The following is a 19,318-nucleotide window of genomic DNA, read 5'->3' as shown; positions in this document are numbered from 1 at the left end:
CAGTGTCACCAAAGCCATGATCTTTAACATCACATTTCAACTACTCATTTCTCAAGAAAAAAACAGCTAGTAGTTCTAACAGTCGTAATATAAATTCAGAAACTTGAGAAGTAAAACTCCTTATACAAATATTTCAATAAGATGTTTCCATAGAAATCCTGATGGACGCGTATACAAGAGTAGCAAGATGGATGCCTAATTAAATTAAACGACATTGTTATAAAGAGGGGATGAAAAGAAAAAGAGAATTGCATTCCAACAATAAAGAAAACAAATTTAACAAAAGGCTATTTAGGATTTTTACCCCCCGAACTATTACCACTACCGTATCGTGCCCCCTAATTTTTTCAGGCCATTAAAAATTCCCCCCGAAATATTCACAGTAATGTAAAGAAGGACTTCCGTTAACTTTCAACACAGAATGCTGACATGGCTCTTTACATGCTGATGTGTCTTGGTCATGTAAGCGCCATGTGTGTAATTTTATTGTTTTTAAATATGGTTTTTATTTTTTTTAATGTATAAAAAATGGTTTAATTTATTAATTCTATTTTTTAGTGTTTAATTCATTAATTTTTAATATTATTATAGATTTTTTAATTTTAAAATTACACACATGGCGCTGACATGGCCAAGACACATCATCATATAAAGAGCCATGTTAGCCTTCTGTTAGCCACATGTGTTGAAAGTTAACGGAAGTCCTTCTTTACATTACTGTGAATTTTTCGGGGGGAATTTTTAACGACCTGAAAAAATTAGGGGGCACGATACGGTAGTGGTAATAGTTCGGGGGATAAAAATCCTAAATAGCCTTAACAAAACTACAATCCTTAATGCATATAGAACTAGAATATACTTGGTTTCTAGTAAATACAGCCACTTCATAAGCACATACATCATACACAATACAATTAGACTACATAGTCAAGAAAGTTTGAATTCAAGCCATTAAAAGTGCATTATATTCTTGATCAGATGATTTCATGGTAAAGAGAAGCTCTTGCTAAAGATTACATGCTCAGATAATCAAAGATTTCATCATATAAGAGATATTTTTATTTTGCCAAAGATAATGGAAGAAACAAAGATTGCCATATTTGTACAAAAATGTAAATATTTATAGGAATTAGGATAAACAATGGAGTAACAAAACATAGCATAAACAATGTCGACTAAAATCTCATCAGAATAATGTATCTAATTCAAAGTAAAAATTACAACCTAAATAAACAGCATTCCATAACATCTATGTATATATATAATCCACATTGTATCAATATCTACAACCCATAACCTTTCCTGTAATACAATTTAGATTTATGTCAATTATGAAGTGAAAATGTTGATCAATTATGAAGATAATAACAGCTCTAAACATATCCATATCATACCAAGTTGCATTGTACATGTCATAGAACTTGTCAAAGGCTTTATCAAAACAATAGTGGCAAACCAATACCATTAAACCAATAACTGCATCAAGATTAATTTATTAATACCATTAATATAAATTTATGAGGATAGGTTTATGTAGGAAAGAAAGGAGAATGATAATTACACTCACATTCATCCCAAAGGCACTCTGATCAGATGAACCTCTTCTATCCAAATCATCCTTTTCTATTTTATCTTTCATTTAAGAGTCGCTGAAATCATTGCTCCCTCCACAGCCTCGTGTCCCAGAAGATATGCCACGATGCAGAGGCAAAGGACTGGACATTCTTTAACCCTGGACTCACTACACAGAAGAGACTACAGGAAACAAGAAAAGAATATATTGGATTAGAAAAGAAACTACTCAATTTGAACAAAAGCAGGATAGAGATTAAGAGAAGCAGACTCAAATCCTACCCTTAAAAGTTTTACAAAAAAAAAATAAAAAATAAGACCAACGTCATCAGCTTTCTCAAATAAAAAATAAAAAATAGGATGATGAATCTTGAACGATGTATGATGAGATAGATATATTTATATACATATATTTAGAGAGAGAGAAAGAGACCATGTTCCATTTGTAAAAAAAAAAGAAGTCAGGGCAACAAGCACCTAATAGATTTCTTCTCTTAAATGGGATACCAGTTTTTGCCTCAGATGTACTTTCTCTTCGTTGCTGATTCCCCTGAAAGCAATATGTTCACATTAGATGCCATGTGATAAAAATAAATTATTTACCTTGATAAAAACATATCCTGCCCACTAAAGAATAAATTTAAGAAGTTTTTGTAATTTTTTAAACTTCAAGGTGAATTGCATAATTTAATTAAAACAGGAACAAATGTTATCATCTTTCTTAATTAATTATTATTTTTGTTGATGAAAATGAAAACTTCATCAATTGCTTTAACGAAAAATTGTTCAAATGAGGTTAGAAATGCCTAAAGAGTAGATACAAATCTTACACAAAGATGATCTATAATGATTAACCAAGTCAATTACAGAGGTAGAACACCAAAAAACTAACACCTATGAAGATAAACCAATAAATTTTCCCACAAACATATACAACCCACCATGGAAGAAGAGCTTTAACAAATCTAAATGTAAAGTAAAGACCAGAATCAAAACTATGACAAAAGCTAGTGATTAAACATCACACATAAATAATTACAAAAAAACACTGCATACATATCAAAGGTCAAAGCTCCCCCAAAACAGCAAATAACTGCAGTGAAGCTTTGGGACAACCTTACAGTGAGGACACAGAAAGGTGAAGACAGTCGTACTGTTGAGATTAGCTTACTCTAATTTTTTAACATATTTGAACTTAGAGGTGGCTTTAGTTTTAAGATGAAGTTCTTGTAATTTTTAAAACTTAAAGGTGAGTTACATAATCATCATTTCTAATGATTCATTTATTTTAAGAAACTAGATTAAATATGCATCGTCTGTTATTACTTACCTCAAGCAAAGCACGAATGGCGAGCTTAACGGTTTCTTGCCCAGCTGTCTCCTTGTAGTTTTTCTCAAGAAACTCACGTAATGAGTTAGAGTTTCTTCCAGTGGCATTTGCTTTCCAGGCTGAAAATGTCCCAAAAGGATCTGTCTGATATAGTGTCGGTGCACCTGTGTATGGGTCAAAGCCAATAATCAAAGTTGAAAGCCCAAACGGTCTAGCACCACCACTTTGTGTATACTTCTATTGAAGACCAGCAATGTAGCGAGTAATATACTCAACAGTTACTGGATCCTCAACCGTAAGTTGGTGGCTTTGACATTCAATTCTCACCTTGTTATCAAGGCACGAGCATCGGCTTTGAGCCTAGCACAGGCCAATGCAATGTGATCATCCAAATTCACAATCTTCCTCACCGTTCTACACAAAAACAACCAATAAGAGAAGATAATATTCTTTTCATCAACATAAAATGATTCCAACACATGAGCATTGCCAACTCCCAGTTCTTATTTAACATAGACTCTAACTATTTCAATCTCCATTTCTTATAAAACTACACAATCTAAAATAATCCAAATTTCAAGGCTCATGCCTCATGGGGTAAGGGATATAGCTAAATCTCTCTCTATTTCCTCTATCCCCAAAAACTAAACATAAATTCATACACCTGTTGGGCATAATTGAGTATCAAAGTTCAGTAAGATTATGCAAAAAAGAGCCAATTCCAAGATCAAATCAAACCCAATGAATTTCAATTTCCAGCAAAAGTACATTTAAAAAAAACACTACATTTCCTTTCTTTCTTACTCCAAATAAAACACCTAAAATCATAATTTCACAAAAAATAGATCAACCCAAACCCCCATAAAATGCAAAACATTTCGGTCTCATCAGACTTTACAAACATCTAAACATAAAACCCTAGTTCAAGTTCAAAATCTCACTCCACTCAAATAAAAAAAAAACGAGAAAATACCAAAATAAAACTCAGTTTTGTATTTAGTTAAGTGTGCTCTGTAGAAGTGTTTTTTGAACAAACATAAATAAAACCCAACAATGAGAAAAGATAATGAATATGGAAATGTCTTGCTATATAAAAATGAGATATATATATATATATTTTATATCCATAGATTTATAACAACCCACTCCTTCAAAGGTTAAAAAGTGGAATTTTTATACGTTTCAAGAGATTTTACAATTACTTGCATGATAATTTGTTCACATCAGAGACCAAGTCTTGCTCACATTTGAAGATTGAGTGCACTTGAGCAAAAGCTTTCTTTTGATTGACATAATGGAAAAACTATACCAAATGCCCTTTTGTGCTATCACCTAGTCCATGAAGCTTTAATCTCTAACTAAACATATTATAAAAATAATAATAATAAATAAAAGTAAAATCCAACTTTAAGATCAAACTTTCCCAATAAGAATTTTCTCTAGTAATAATGGTGCCTATATCTCCAACTTAAACACAGAGTTCTCTGATATGACATGAACATTAACAGAATCATAAGAAAGGGCAATTAAGTATTAACAAGTAAAACATTTTATTAAAAAGAAAGCCAAAAAATAAATTCATATAAGATAGCATCTTCTTTTCAATAAATAATACGCAAAACATGCTGGTACTGAAAAACAGATTCAGACTTTAGACACTCAGAAATTTGTATCTGAGAAATACCAAATTAAACAAGGATATCAACATTTATGTCCAGTACAAAACTCAGTTAATTGGCATGATCTGGTTTGGGACAAACTGGCTATAACGAGACATAGATTTCTGGTTTGATAGATTTCTGGTTTGGTAGATTTCTAGTTTGGTATGTCACCAATTTTTTTTAATGAATAAATTAATAATGTTAACATGGGTGTGCATACAAAAATAAACATAATCAAACGACAATATATCTTCTTATACAGATTTTCTAGCCACTTTACATTGAGAACGAATTCAAGGGAGTGTAAGCATAATGAAATACCCATGAGCAACCTCAATATTCAAATCCCAAACCCCAAATCATATCTGACTTTCACATAGACACAGAAACAACTTGAATCTACAAACCCCAAATCGTATCTGATTTTGGGATGTAGAATTTGGATTAGACTACTAAAGTATTGTAACACCCTGTAAATAATTAAAAAATAATGTACAAACTTGCAAAACAACCAATTTCCCCAAGAATTTTCTTGAGCAACAAAAGGAAATACAGAGATGGAAGATTGAGACCTGATGGAAGATAGACCAATCGAGCCATGTCGTAGACCCACCGCCGCAAGCACCGTCGCACCCACGAGCGAGCCACGCCATAGACCCACGAGTCGAGCCTCCCTGTCATACGACCCAAGCCGCGACCCCCATCACCTTTTTACACACCTGCAACAAACAGAGAGAAGGAAAGAAGGACTGAACGAGAGAGTAGCTACGAGAGAAAGATAGAACGAGAGAGAGTTACTGAGTGTGAGAAAGGAGGCGTAAAGGGTTATTAGGATTCAACCTTAGAGATTAGGGTAAGGGCTTTTGTCTTTCATTGGGCACCTAAGTCTATTATATTTGCCGCCTAATATTTCATTTAGCTGTGTCTTTTTCTATTAGCACGGGACAATAACACTTGTTAAAATATGTGATATTTTAATGTAATATATGGGCATAATTGTTGTAGTGGAAATTCGAGTTAGGTATGTCTTACAGTGCTCTAGCCACGAGAAAAGGTGAATATTTTTCAGTCCATTCTGCCTACATCTTGCCCACAGTTGCTTATCTGAAACAAGCTTTAGAAGGGCATCCGAAATTGCTTGTTGATCATGGGGGTCAACCAGTAGACCATTGTCAAGAACCTGTAATAAATTTTCAATGATAATAAGATGCCAAGAAGCATCTTCTCTATACATCCAAGAAAAAGATATGGAGAATAGGTAAGAACCCTAAGAATATCCACAAGACCCCTATTTTTGGTGGCAACAGTAGGTAATCCATAAGCTGCTGCCTGTTGAAAACACATAAATAAATAAAAGAGATCGTGTTGGACTTCACATTAATCAATATCTGAAACCAAAGTTAAAAATAATCACCTCAATTAAAGTAAGTCCAAATGGCCCAATGAAGGCTGGATTTATGAAAACACCCTACCAAAACAGAGATACTCAAATCAGGTTGAAAAACATACCTCCTAGATAAAAGATGTAATGACCCAACTACTCTAGACTTTTTGGACCATTAACAAAAACTATACATACTAATCTTTAGTAAAACTTACAAGTGAAAAAGATCATACTTTATTAAAAACTTGTAAAAACCAATGTTAAAACTTACATAACTCAATGCAGGATATGGGATCCCATTGTTTTAAAAAGAAAACACATCTTAATTGAAATGAAAAGAAATTACATAAATAGGTGCGGAAAAATTACACATAAACCATAAATAAAAGACTACATCTTCGAAATCGAACTCTCGACTCCTTGAATCCATTCATCACCGATACACATTCTCCCAAGCATCCACGAATCTTACCCGCCACTATAGCTATTTTCCTGCACATATAAACAAAAAGGAATGAGTCTAATGCCCATCAAGGAAAATCTAACACATAGTTCATATACATAAATTTCATAAGAAACATAAAAACATAACATAACACTTATATCATACACATACTATAATGGCCATTATTACTTGGGGTCCCATAGACCAAACAAGTCATATGCCCATTAGATTAGTGGGGTCCTACTAGCTAAGTAGGTCATATGCCCATAATCTATTTGGGGTCTTGTTATTCATATGGGTCATATGCCCAAGCCTACATACATACATATCATAACACATTTCATAGCATAAAAACATAAGATAATACATATAAAACATATAACATATAAATTCTATCCTATTTTCCTTACCAAAATACCGGGATAAGAGGACAGAGGTGGGACTTTGGAACACTCCTAAGAACCATTTGAAAAAGAGTGAGTATAGAGAAGAAGAGAATTGAAAGGAATGGAAGGACTAAACCATTGAGAAAATACTTACCAAAAACTTATGTGTGAGTTCTTAGATTTCCTAACCAAAATAAGAATAAGGTTAGAATAAGTAGAAGACTATGAGAACTTTTAAAGAAAAAGTACGGAAACGAACTAGAGTTTGGGTTACCTTGAAGACTTGTAAGACCAATCTAAACCTCGAACCGAAATACTATAAATCCTTACTTTCCCAAGTGTTTGATAAGCTTATGATGATCAAGCTTATGATTTCCCCACCCAAGTGTTTACACTCTCACACTCACCTAGCAACTTGCAGCCTCTGAACTTAGAGCAAAAGATGAATAATGGATGGGTACTAGGTCCTATTTATAGAGTTTAGGAATGAAAGGATCTTAATTTAACTTGAATAAAAATAATGGCTTTTTAGGTGAAAATAATTTGAATAATCGTTCAGCAGAGGCTGAAGATTCGTTCAAAAAGGTGCTGGAATTATCAAAAGGTTGAATGGTTGAATGGAAAATGAATTCAAAAGCATTCAAAATATGCTGAAGGAGGCGATATATCGCCCACTATAGGCGATATATCGCCTGGACCATTATGCCCGAGGCAAACGTGCATCGTTTCGTGTTTTCCGTATCTACGTGCTGCGATATATCGCCCCCTATAGCTGCGATATATCGGCATTCGCTGATTATTTAAACATGAAATTACACATTTTTAGCTTAATTCAAATTGAGTAAACAGCCTTGACTAAGCCCTTAAACGTATTCAAAGCTGCTGACTGGCCTTAGAGCATTCAAACTTTACCCTTATTAAATTTAATCCTCAAAATACTTAATCCTTAATCACCCATACATAACATGTGCTTAAAATCCTATTGGTTCTTATCCAAACCTTATAGTATAATAAATATTATCCTTAATATCAGTCATATTAATCAAACCGTAGGTTAATATTCTTAAACTATAGGTTAAACTTAGAAAATCTACAAGTACTACTATGAGTGCCCAAATAATTCCTGGTCTGAACCAAAAATCCACAGTTATAAAGATAATACTATAAATACTATAATACTACTATCTAACTAGCTAAGTAAAGTTCTTGGACTCTACAAAAGAAGTGATAGATTTCAGGGACACACACACACATATGATATGTACCTTTGTTTTTGCTACTAGACGATAGATAAAAGGAAGAAGCCATACTCCAAAAAGGATTGAAAATGCATGTATATAACCAATCCATTATTCAAACTCAAAAACTACACTCTATAATGCATAAAACAAATTTGACAGTAAGAGTGGATTGAAACATGTTTCATTTGAAATATTATGTGTATTCATTGAGTAATCAATGCTAGCTACTAAAACCATGTTCTTAAGAAAACATAAGTGATTTGCAAGTAAAAGATAATAAACAATATAATCAGAGATAATTAGCTAGATACCAAAATGCATGAAGCCCTTACCTTCAGAGGTTTTGATGATGAGTGACCAGAATCCTCAGTGCCACTGCTCTCATTTTCCAAACTCGACCTCACACGGAGCTCGACTGGCTTCGAGTTTACTACCAAATTTAGCAATGAAATTAAGGGTTTAAGTTATTTCTCATACTAGTTCATCTTAAGGGTACTAGTAGTGTCATACATATACGTATATATATTATATATACAGAGAGAAAGAGAGAGATTTACTTACAGTGGGAAATGGAGGGTTTTGAGAGGCATTGTATGATAGCTGTGAGGTGAGAAGGAGAAGGAGAATCCATGGTCTCTTTCTACCTTTCTGCTTTAATGATTAACAACACATCAGAGAAGAAAAATAAGAAACAACACCCACGAATGGCAGCAACTTGGACAATGGATGGCGGTGGCTTGGAAATCAAACGACGGTATTCAGTACTAGCATTCCAAAATGAAGAAGGAAAATAAAAATCAGTAAAAATAAACGGACAATGCTACAAAAAATGCTTACTGAAAGGGTATCATAATCCAAACATAGACAATTAGATTTACGTGATAAAAGGGAAAAATAAAAGGCAAAAGCAAAATGACCCAACAACCAAATCACATAGTCCATTCATTCATTTCCACTCATTCTCCTTAAATCTGCAGATTAAGTCATATCATCTCCACACATTTAACTTAAATAAAAAAATCTTAATTACAAACCGAACCATAGATATCAAGAAAACAAGAATCAAGAATAGTAACCACAACCAAGAACAAACTACAAAAAAAATGCAATTCGGAGCAAAACTTAGATACAAAAACCGATCATAGATATCAAAAAATATAAATAAAAAAGAAAGAGGGATTTACTTGTCGTTATCGTAGTCCATTCGCTGAAGCAACAAAGCGATGAACAAGTCCTTCTTCACCACAAAACCAGAGAGAGTCAGGTCAATCTTGAGGTCTCCTCCTGCTCTGACCGTATGAGAAGAAAAAAGTTGACGTTACGGAGAAGGAGAAGCCATCTGGGTATTCTTGGTATGAGGCGTTTGGGTTCGTGAATGGTGATGAAGGTGTTTGGATTTAAGCTCAGAGATGAGATGTTTAAGTTCGTGAACAGAGATGGAGCCATCTGGGTTCAAGCTCGCAGAACAGGCTTTGGGTTTCAAGAACAAAGATGAATGACGTTTGGGCTCAACTATTCGGACAGAACAAGATGAAGGGGAATGGGTTGGAAGCTCAAAGATGAAGGATCTCAGCCTAAGGGAGAGAGAGGGAAGAGAACGAGAGAGGGAAGAGATTGAGAGAGATTAGGGATTCAGACTGAGAGAGGGAAGAGAACGAGAAAAATAGAGAAAACCTTCTTCATTTTTTATTTTGCTTTTTTATTTGTTAAGTAAAATTATATTTGGCGCCTGTTACTTTTCATTTATCCATGTATTTGGCGCCTGTTACTTTTTTATTTGTCCGTGTAATTTTTTTTTTCATGTATTAATAACACTTCTAAAGTTATGTAAGATTTTGATGTAATATTTGGTCAAAAATGTTGTAGTGGCTGCGAAAGGAACACCAAATTGAAGCATTTCGAAACACACTAAAGGTATGTAAATTACAACCCTTGGATTATAGAGGTAATCAATTTACTTGGCAAAGATTTTGTGAGGATGGCCTCTTACAGGAGAGGCTGAATTGGGCAATGGTTAATGAAGAGTGGAAAGATAGTTTTACTTCAGCCTCTTTAACACATCTAGACTTCTACCATTCAGATCATAGAGCGCTTCTCTTAACTCTTCAAGATGAAACTGGGTCCGACCTTTTAAGAAACAGGAAAAGACCTCGTTTTAAATTTGAAAATATATGGTCAAATGAGTAAGAATGCAATGAAATTATAAAAAAGTGTTGGAAACCTTTTTCTTCTTCCTCCTCCCTTCTCACAACTATGAGTAATATTCAGGTGTGCTCAACTAACTTATCCACATGGCACAAGTCAAAATTTGGATCCTTATCAAAAGACATCAAACAAACCCATTCACAAATTATCCGTTTGCAGAATTCACAAAAACATATGGAAGACCATAGTGAGTTACGACAAACAGAAAGAAAATTGGATGGTTTATTGCGCAAAGAGGAAGTCTTTTGGCATCAACGATCCAGAATACAATGGATAAAAGCAGGAGACCAAAATACAAATTTTTTTCATCAAAAGGCAAGAGAGCGGCAAAAGAACAATTCAATTAAAGGTACAATAATTGATTTTACTTTATATTTCGATCTTCACATATCTTTCACAAAATGCTTAATTATTGAGTGGTGAAATATTGGCTAACAGAGTCTATATAACAATTAGGGATCCTTTCAAGGCACAGTAATAGATAGAAATCAAAGAAAATCAAGGAATAATTATAAAATAAAGATACAAAACTAATAATAAACTAATTTTCCTTTATCATACATAACAAGATATATATCATTAAAAATACAAGCTAAAATGGGCATGCCATATAATTTTATTTATGAAAATAACCTTTCCAATATTATATGATAGACATTTTCAATGATGGAAACAAATGGTGCACAAGTGATAGTGAGATCAGCGAGATCACAATTAAGTTCTACAATTCTCTATTCACTTCTTCGTCTCCTTCAGAATAAAAAATTGAAGAACTATTACAAGGAGTTCATACTTCTGTTTCAGATGAGATGAACATGAGTTTAGAAGCCCCATTTTCCTTGGAGGAAATAAAAGATGCAGTCTTCTCTATGCCTGCAGATAAAAGCCCAGGTCCAGATGGTATGAGTGCACTGTTTTACCAAGAACATTGGGATATAGTTGGCCCGTTAGTATCAAAAACAATTCTAGAATGCTTAAATGGAAGTGAAGATTTGTCTACAATTAATTCAACATTGGTTTCTCTGATTCCAAAGGTGAAAAATCCAGTTACTATCAGTGATTTTTGACCAATCAGTCTATGAAATGTCCTATATAAATGCATTTCTAAGGTATTAATTAATAGATTAAAACCTTTCCTAGCTTCACTCATCAGCTCTACCCAGAGTGCTTTTGTCCCAGGAAGGACTCATAACAGATAATGCACTTATAGCCTATGAGTGCCTTCACAGTTTAAAATCTAAGAAGTTAGGGAGGAAATCATTCACAACAATGAAATTAGATATAAGCAAGGCGTACGACAGAGTTGAATGGATTTTTTTGGAAAAAATGTTAATTAAGATGGGATTTCGACCTTACTGGGTTAAAAAATTAATGAAATGCGTAACTTCAGTTCGATATTCGTTTCAAATTAATGGAGTAATCTATGGAGAAGTAATTCCATCAAGAGGGTTGAGACAGGGGGACCCTTTATCACCTTATTATCTTTTCTTGGTTTGTGCCGAAGGTTTTTCAGCTTTACTTCAACAACCGGAAAGTAGAAAGGAAATAAAGGGACTAAGAATAGCTAATACAGCTCCTTTCATTACCCACTTATTCTTTGCGGATGACAGCCTCATTATCGTCCAGGCAACTGAGAGATCTCTACAAGCTATACAAAACATTTTTCCTCTATACTCGACATGTTCTGGACAGGTAATGTTTTTAACCATTGCAATTAAATTCTGGAAGACACAATAAAGGCATTCACTAATAACTTACTCCAATTAGAGATATCAATACATATGTTTTTCCAATTATTCAAATATAGCTATAACTATTATCTTTCTTTTCTACGCAGATGATCAACTTTACAAAGTCTTTATTATATTTTTCTCCAAATACTTCGGAAGAGATTGCCACTTTGTATACATCCTCTCTAAATATGCAAAGAACTGATTCTATAGAAAAATATCTGGGTCTACCGTTGTTGGGAGGTAAAAATAAGAGAATTTTGTTTAATTCAATAAAAGACAAAGTTTGGATGAAGTTACACTTATGGCAATCAAAGCTTTTTTCTTAAGCTGGTAAAGAAATCTTACTTAAAGCTGTTATCCAAGCTATGTCAACTTATCTAATGTCATGATTCTGTATACCATAAGGTTTGTGCCAAGAAATTGAAAGAATACAAGCCCGATATTGGTGGGGTTCTACTACTGAACAAAAGAAAATTCATTGGCGCGCTTGGCATAAAATGTGTAGACCAAAGTGTGAGGGAGGATTGGGATTCTGTTGTTTTATTAGTATAATCAGGCATTTCTGGCAAAACAAGCTTGGCGATTACTAATAAACCCTACATCCCTTCTTGCAAAAGTATTCAAGGCAAGATACTATCAACATACAAGTATATTGGAGGCTAGAGAAGGTCATTATCCTTCAATAACATGGAGAAGTATCATCTAGGGTAGGGACATTTTACGAAGAGGATTGCGAAGAGGTATAAGAAATGGAAAAGAAACTTTGGCCTTTAGTGATCCATGGATCCCAAGACCTCCATCTTTTCTCCCAAGTACAATTGATATATCTGATCCCCTTAGAGTACATGATCTCATTGAAACTCATGGTTCGTGGAATATGATACGAGTCCAACAATTTTTTAATGCTGCTGATGCCCAAAACATCTTAACCATACCTATAACTCAATTTGATCATCCAGATTCGTTGTTCTGGCACTATACAAATCATGGGAACTATTCTGTCAAAAGTGGGTATAATCTAGCCTCAGCTATGGACATTGCACTGCCATCTTCATCTGTTACATTAATAGCAATGTGGTGGAAGTCCTTTTGGGGAATCAAATACCACGTAAAATTCTACATTTTTCTTGGAGAGGCTACCATGAAATATTTCCCACTCTTAAAGGTTTAAATCGATGAAATATCTCTAAACACAGTGTTTGCCCACTAATTTGTTTTGGAGAGGATTCTAATGCACATGCTGTCTTTTGGTGTCCTTCCTCTAAAGAAATATTGGATCGGTGGGATTATCCTTTCATGTCAGATAGGAAAGAGGACATTTCCTTTAAGGAGATTCTACTCTATGCCTCTGAAATTTTGGAAAAAGAAAACTTTCAAAAAATGCTCATCATAGCTTGGGCAATTTGGTTTGAGAGGAATAAAAGAACCCATGGACATCCAGCAAGACAAGGATACCAAGTGTTTGAATGGGTAACCTGATATTGGGAGTCGATAAGAAGTACACAGAGAACGACGGAGCAACCCATACAAAATGCAACATCTACAAATCAAAGAAGAGAAGATTCGGGGAATCAATCCAATATCTTATCAGTAGATGCTGCATTATCTAACCAGACAGAAATGATAGAATTTGGAGCAATCATCCTCTCCCCAGAGAAGGAAGTTATTGCAGCTTTATCTAAGCCCTTAAAAGGTAAGTGTCGTTGTTCTTTAAGTTAAAACTTACTACAAAATCTCAAAATTAACTGATAAGAGGCATTTCTATAAGTGAGCAAAAAAGGTAAATGGTTATATCGATCTTTGAAAACTTAACCAAAGGGATTCATCCCTTTGGTTAAGGTTATCTTATTGTTCTTGAGGGAGGTTTGTTTATAGTCTTTTCAATTCCTATGAAATCCCTTAGTTTTGTTTTTGCCTCAGCTCTCTTATGAATTATTTTGCAGGAATGTTGTTAGCCTTTCAAGCAGAAGCTATAGCACTGTTGGTCGCACTCAATTGGGCTCAAAGGCTTGGAATTCAGCTGGATGTTATCTTTTCTGACTCCCTTTCTCTTGTCCTGGCTTTAAATAATAACATAACTTATCAAAATGAACTGGGGATTATTTTTTCAGATATTAAAACTTTATTGTCTACTTTTCCGGGGGCAACTCTGTCACATGTTGGCCGAAAGTTTAATAATTTAGCCCATGGATTGGCAAAGCATGCCCTTAGGCTAGACGATGAGTTTTGTTGGTTGGAGGAAACTCCCCCTCCAATTTGTACTATTTTTCCGTTACATTCTGAATAGTTATAAAATCTATTTCCGACAAAAAAAAAAGTTATTTATAAGTATTTTAATAAATTAAATAAACTTAAATAAAATATCAATAATAAAAAAACTTATATAAATTTATATACTTAAATACATAATAAAATTTATTTAAGTTAAAATTAAATATTAAATAATATATAATAAAATGAATATTTGATTTTATTTATTTTATTCTCATTTTTAACTATTTTTATTGTTTCTTTAAGTCTATCTGTTTTTTAAGATAAAGTTTAAGTATTATTAATTTATTAAAAGAATTAAAAATATAATTTTGATTATAGATATAATTATAGGTGAGAGTAAAAGGATTTTAAAAAAAATAAATTTGACTAAAATAGATCTAGTGTAACATTTTAGTATGAACAATAAAATAGAGAACACCGTTAATATGAAAAGTAGGAGAGGTATATCTAGTATTTTGTATAAACCTATGGACCAAAATGGTATATTCCATTTTTTGTATTAATTGAACATCTCTTTTTTTTATAATAGATTTAGAGTACTATTTTGGTATGAACAAAACAAAAGAGCGCATATCATGTAGATATTTATGAAAATTGGGAGGAATATGGATTATTGTGTTTCTATCCTCTAATATAGTGTTTATACGTGGCATGCGTAACTTGTGCCACGTTGCCTAGTTCAAGGAGTTAAAGAATAAAAGAGATAAAATAATCCAGATGTAAATTTACTACTAAACTCCCAAATGTTCGCTATATATAGCCCCACTAAAATGCTCGAATCTTCCCTCACAACAAATTGTTTTAAGCATTTAAACATATCGAGTATACAAATATGAATAGTTTCGCTTGCCTTTCAAAAAATATCCAATTTCTTGTTAGCTTCCCATTCCTCAAACTTGCCCATCTCAGAAATTCAATATGCTATTTAGTTGTATTTTACTTCCGCTGTTTCCGACTCAAGTTTAACCCATTTTTGGTCCAATTGTTTTATTTCCTCTCCGTTTCTTTCTTCGGTTATCTAGTTCTAGCCTCTTTGAAACCAAGAACTAACCACTCCTTTAAACCTACAAAACTAGACATGTTGTTTACCACCGTGTCAGCCATCACGGTTTCGAGCATGTCTACGGTGGAAATGGAGGTTTTCTCCAATATTCAACTCATCATTTTAACAATTCTGATGTTTGTTGGAGGAGAGGTGTTCACTTCCTTGTTGGAACTTTATATCAAACAGTTAAAGCTCAAAAAAACCCAATACAAAGTCGCTTCCGTTAATTGCAGCGATAATATTATTGCCCATTCTCCTGCAAGTCCAAAACACAGTAGTAGTGCTTTTCAACAAATAGAGTTAGATATAGTTCTTCCACAGACTCAGACAACTGATGATCATGATCATCATCAGTCATCATATTTAGGGTGTTTGAAGTATAGCTCAGTGAAGTATCTTAGTTTTATAGTATTAGGTTATCTCTTAGTGGTCCATATCTTTGGGGTAACAATGGTTTTTATTTATGTGTCGATAATTTCTAGTGCAAAAAATGTACTAAAAGAGAAAGGCTTAGACACCCTCAACTTCTCAATTTTCACAACTGTGTCCACTTTCACCAACTGCGGTTTCATTCCAACTAACGAAAATATGATGATTTTCAGCAAAAACTCTGGGCTTCTTCTTATTTTACTCCCTCAGGTTCTTCTTGGGAACACATTTTTCCCCTCATGCATACGATTTTCCATCTGGGTTTTAGGAAAATTTGACTTTGGGAAAGAAAAATCGGAGTACCTGTTAAGGAATAATAAAGATGGTGATATTGGGTGCCTTCACTTCTTGCTTCCGGGTCTGCATTGTTGGCTGTTGGTTCCTACGGTTTTAGGGTTCATTTTTATACAGTTCGTTCTATTTTGCTCTTTGGAATGGAACTCGGAGTCTTTGGGTGGACTGACTTGGTATCAAAAGATCATTGGTTCTTTGTTCCAGAGCGTTAATACAAGATATACGGGAGAAACTATCGTCGACGTTTCGATAATATCTCCGGCCATCTTGGTCTTGTTCCTCTTCATGATGTTAGTCTCTTCTTTCTCTCTCTTTCTATTTATATTACTAATACTTGTGCGCTTTTCTAGAATTTTTTTATCCTTTCATTCTAATTCATTTTTTAGCATTAACATCTAGTACTTTGTTAAAATTTTTGTTTTAAACACAAAATTAGAAATATAATTTTATTTTTGTTTTTTAATTTTAAAAAATAAAAATATGTTTGGTAACTATTTTTGTTTTTTGTTTTTAAAAACAAAAAATAATAAACGCGTTTGATAATTTTTATGTTTATTTTTTGTTTAACAATATAAAGTGTTGGTTTGAAGAACATAAGAAAAAAATAAAAGAAAAAATTAAAAACTATTTAAAAAAATTTTGAAAGTGAAAAAATTATATTTTTAAAATTTAATAAATTTTATTTAAAATTTAAAAAAAATAATAAATAAAAATAAAATTATCAAACATATTTTATGTTTTATTTTTAAATTTTTAATTAATTAAATATATATATTTTTTTTAAGTGTTACCAAACAACACCATTAATTAGGTGAATTTCTTGTAGAAATCTATTGTTTAATTGATTAAAAGAAAGACTCCTTAATTAATTACAACATATGAATCCAAGCTATCTGTGTCAGTAAAAACTGTTAATAATTAGTAACATTTAAAAATACATAATAATACTTTTTTTTTTAAATTATCATCCCAACGATATTGATATTAAGTACCATGTTCTTTACCCGACAACCGCCGTATCTACATTGGCAAAAATATGATATTTAATGGCCTTGAACTTTTCATTCCGAATATTTTATGCACTCTTTTTAGGTAAGAATTCAAGAAGTGTTAAATAAATAAATAGCTATAATTAAATGTTTTTCTAAACATAAAGTTTAGTTTATGCATTATTGCATGGTGGTTGGATTGAATATACTACTTTAAAAAATATAGTTTGTCATGATTGAATAATTTACTTTATAAATGAGAATTATTTTATCCATCAATCAAAAATTTAAAAGTTTCGAAGAACACAATGGAGGTGTTTGCTTTGAGTAATTGAGTTGCTATAGAAAGTGTAGAAGAACTTAGTATGAAAATAATATTAAACTTTTGTGTACAAAATAATTCACTTTGTTTTTAAACTACATGTGGAGCTCACACAAATTATTAACTTTGCCTTTTAAAATTTAAACAAATTATAAAAAAGAATTTAGATTATCATTCTCATCATTACTTTACCCCATACCAAACAACCCTAAAAGTAATCATAATTCATAATAGCACAAGATGCTCCGTAAATGTGAAACTATATTTAAATTATCAAGTATATAAATTTCAGGGTCTAAATTTTAACAAAATATCATATTGTAATTATGAGGCAGAAAAAACATATTGTTGAGCATATATAATGCGACAAATGTGAGTCTCGTTTTCAGCAAAAATAAAAAAAAAATTATTGACAAGGTTCAGTCGAGGGGGTGATTACCTCGTTAAACGAATTAATAAACAAAGGAAGAGATTCTATGATTTCGGTCCAACAAATTAATAAATATCCTAGTAACCGTTTTTTTAATTATTTTAATAGATAAGTATGTCACATATTTTATAGGACTTTCTCGTACGCTTCAAATATAACATATATTAAATACTTTTAATAGTTCCAATCAATATGTAACATATTAATTAATACTTTTCTAGTTCCAATAATCAATATGTATATGTGTCAAGCATCATATTTGACAGGGGTATATTCCATGCATCATATATTATAATACACATATTATATATCGACAATAATTTATATATATATTATTAGATTTCTTTTTTCTTATACTTAATATAATGTTATTGATCTGTTTTATTTTTGAGTAGTTAGAAATTAAAGAAAAATGCTAAAAGAATCGTGGTACCAAGACACTATGCGTCACCTCATCTATAATATTTGTATTAGTTGTGTTATACCATTCTTCTTAAATAAAAATTTGAGGTGCGGAAATTTTGAAAGTTGAATATACACAAGCAGTCATACGACCTCTTGTTCTTATTTAGCTTCTACCTTTTTTTTTTTTTTTTTAAAGTTGATTTTAGTACTTTTACATATGTTTTATCTGCTTCAGCAAATAAATGTGCCATAAAATTGAGGTTTTAATGTTACTATACCATGATCAGGTACCTTCCACCTTACACTTCCTTTCTACCCCTAAATGATGGTGAGGATAACGTAGAACATTGTCTAAATAGTGGAGCTGAATTGATGAAAAAATCAAGTGAGAAAAGAGGAGGAAAAGCTATAGAGAATTACATTTTCTCACAGCTCTCATATCTGCTTATCTTCATCATTCTTGTCTGCGTAGCCGAGAGGAGAAAGATCAAAGAAGATCCACTTAATTTCAGTGTTCAAAACATTGCATTTGAGGTTATCAGGTAATAATTAAACTACTATGTCTATAATATTGTTTTTGTACTCACGAGATTTCTTTCATGGTTTCTCGATTTTATCTTATAACAAAAGAGTGACCAAGAATGTAACACGTATTTTTAAAAAAAAAAAAGGAAATTTCCGTTATTCTTTCTTACGGGTGTTAACTGAAAGAAATAGTCTTATTTTAACGAAATATTTACGTAATTCATGTATTGTTGCAGTGCATATGGCAACGTGGGGTTTACGACAGGTTACAGTTGTAAACGGCAGATACACCCATCTAACGATTGTGAAGACAAGTGGTACGGTTTTGCAGGAAGATGGAGCGATCAAAGCAAAATAATCTTAATGGTTGTAATGCTTTTTGGAAGACTAAAGAAGTACAATATGAAGGGAGGGAAAGCATGGAAGCTTTTGTAACATGTAGTCAATTAGTATTGTAGCTCAAACACTAATCCAAAAAAGAAATATATTTATATAAATATTGATATTGTAGGCCGAAGTGTCGATTTTACAAATTGCATAAGCAGTCCCGCCTGTTATTTAATCGTATTATGTTGCTTCTGTTGGGAAAATTTTAGAGTTATAACCATTATTGGTTAATTAGTTATTATATAACAGTTTTATACATTT

General features: G+C 32.5%; 1 protein-coding gene across 1 annotated transcript; it reads left to right on the top strand.

Annotated features, from left to right (window-relative positions):
• Positions 1 to 10,272: 10,272 nt before the first annotated feature.
• On the top strand, positions 10,273 to 19,105 carry LOC133785180 (probable cation transporter HKT1;4). The gene is made up of 11 exons (XM_062224435.1): positions 10,273 to 10,573; positions 11,029 to 11,124; positions 11,729 to 11,916; positions 12,062 to 12,197; positions 12,917 to 13,034; positions 13,154 to 13,363; positions 13,457 to 13,650; positions 13,901 to 13,983; positions 15,193 to 16,289; positions 18,433 to 18,687; positions 18,907 to 19,105. Exons 1-11 carry the CDS (start codon positions 10,273 to 10,275, stop codon positions 19,103 to 19,105), a joined length of 2,877 nt encoding a protein of 958 aa, XP_062080419.1.
• Positions 19,106 to 19,318: the final 213 nt, after the last annotated feature.

Source organism: Humulus lupulus, chromosome 6 (genome assembly GCF_963169125.1).
Source record: "Humulus lupulus chromosome 6, drHumLupu1.1, whole genome shotgun sequence".
NCBI classification, from domain to species: domain Eukaryota; kingdom Viridiplantae; phylum Streptophyta; class Magnoliopsida; order Rosales; family Cannabaceae; genus Humulus; species Humulus lupulus.
Note: the sequence above shows the minus strand (reverse complement) of the source record. Positions and strands in the feature narration are given on the sequence as shown.

Coding starts and splice junctions, on each gene's coding strand:
- LOC133785180 (XM_062224435.1), top strand. CDS start 10,273: ATGAGTAATATTCAGGTGTGCTCAACTAACTTATCCACATGGCACAAG. Junction 11,125..11,728: donor TAAAAGCCCAGGTCCAGATG/GTATGAGTGCAC, acceptor TTTGTGCCGAAG/GTTTTTCAGCTTTACTTCAA. Junction 13,035..13,153: donor GTTACATTAATAGCAATGTG/GTGGAAGTCCTT, acceptor CTCTAAACACAG/TGTTTGCCCACTAATTTGTT.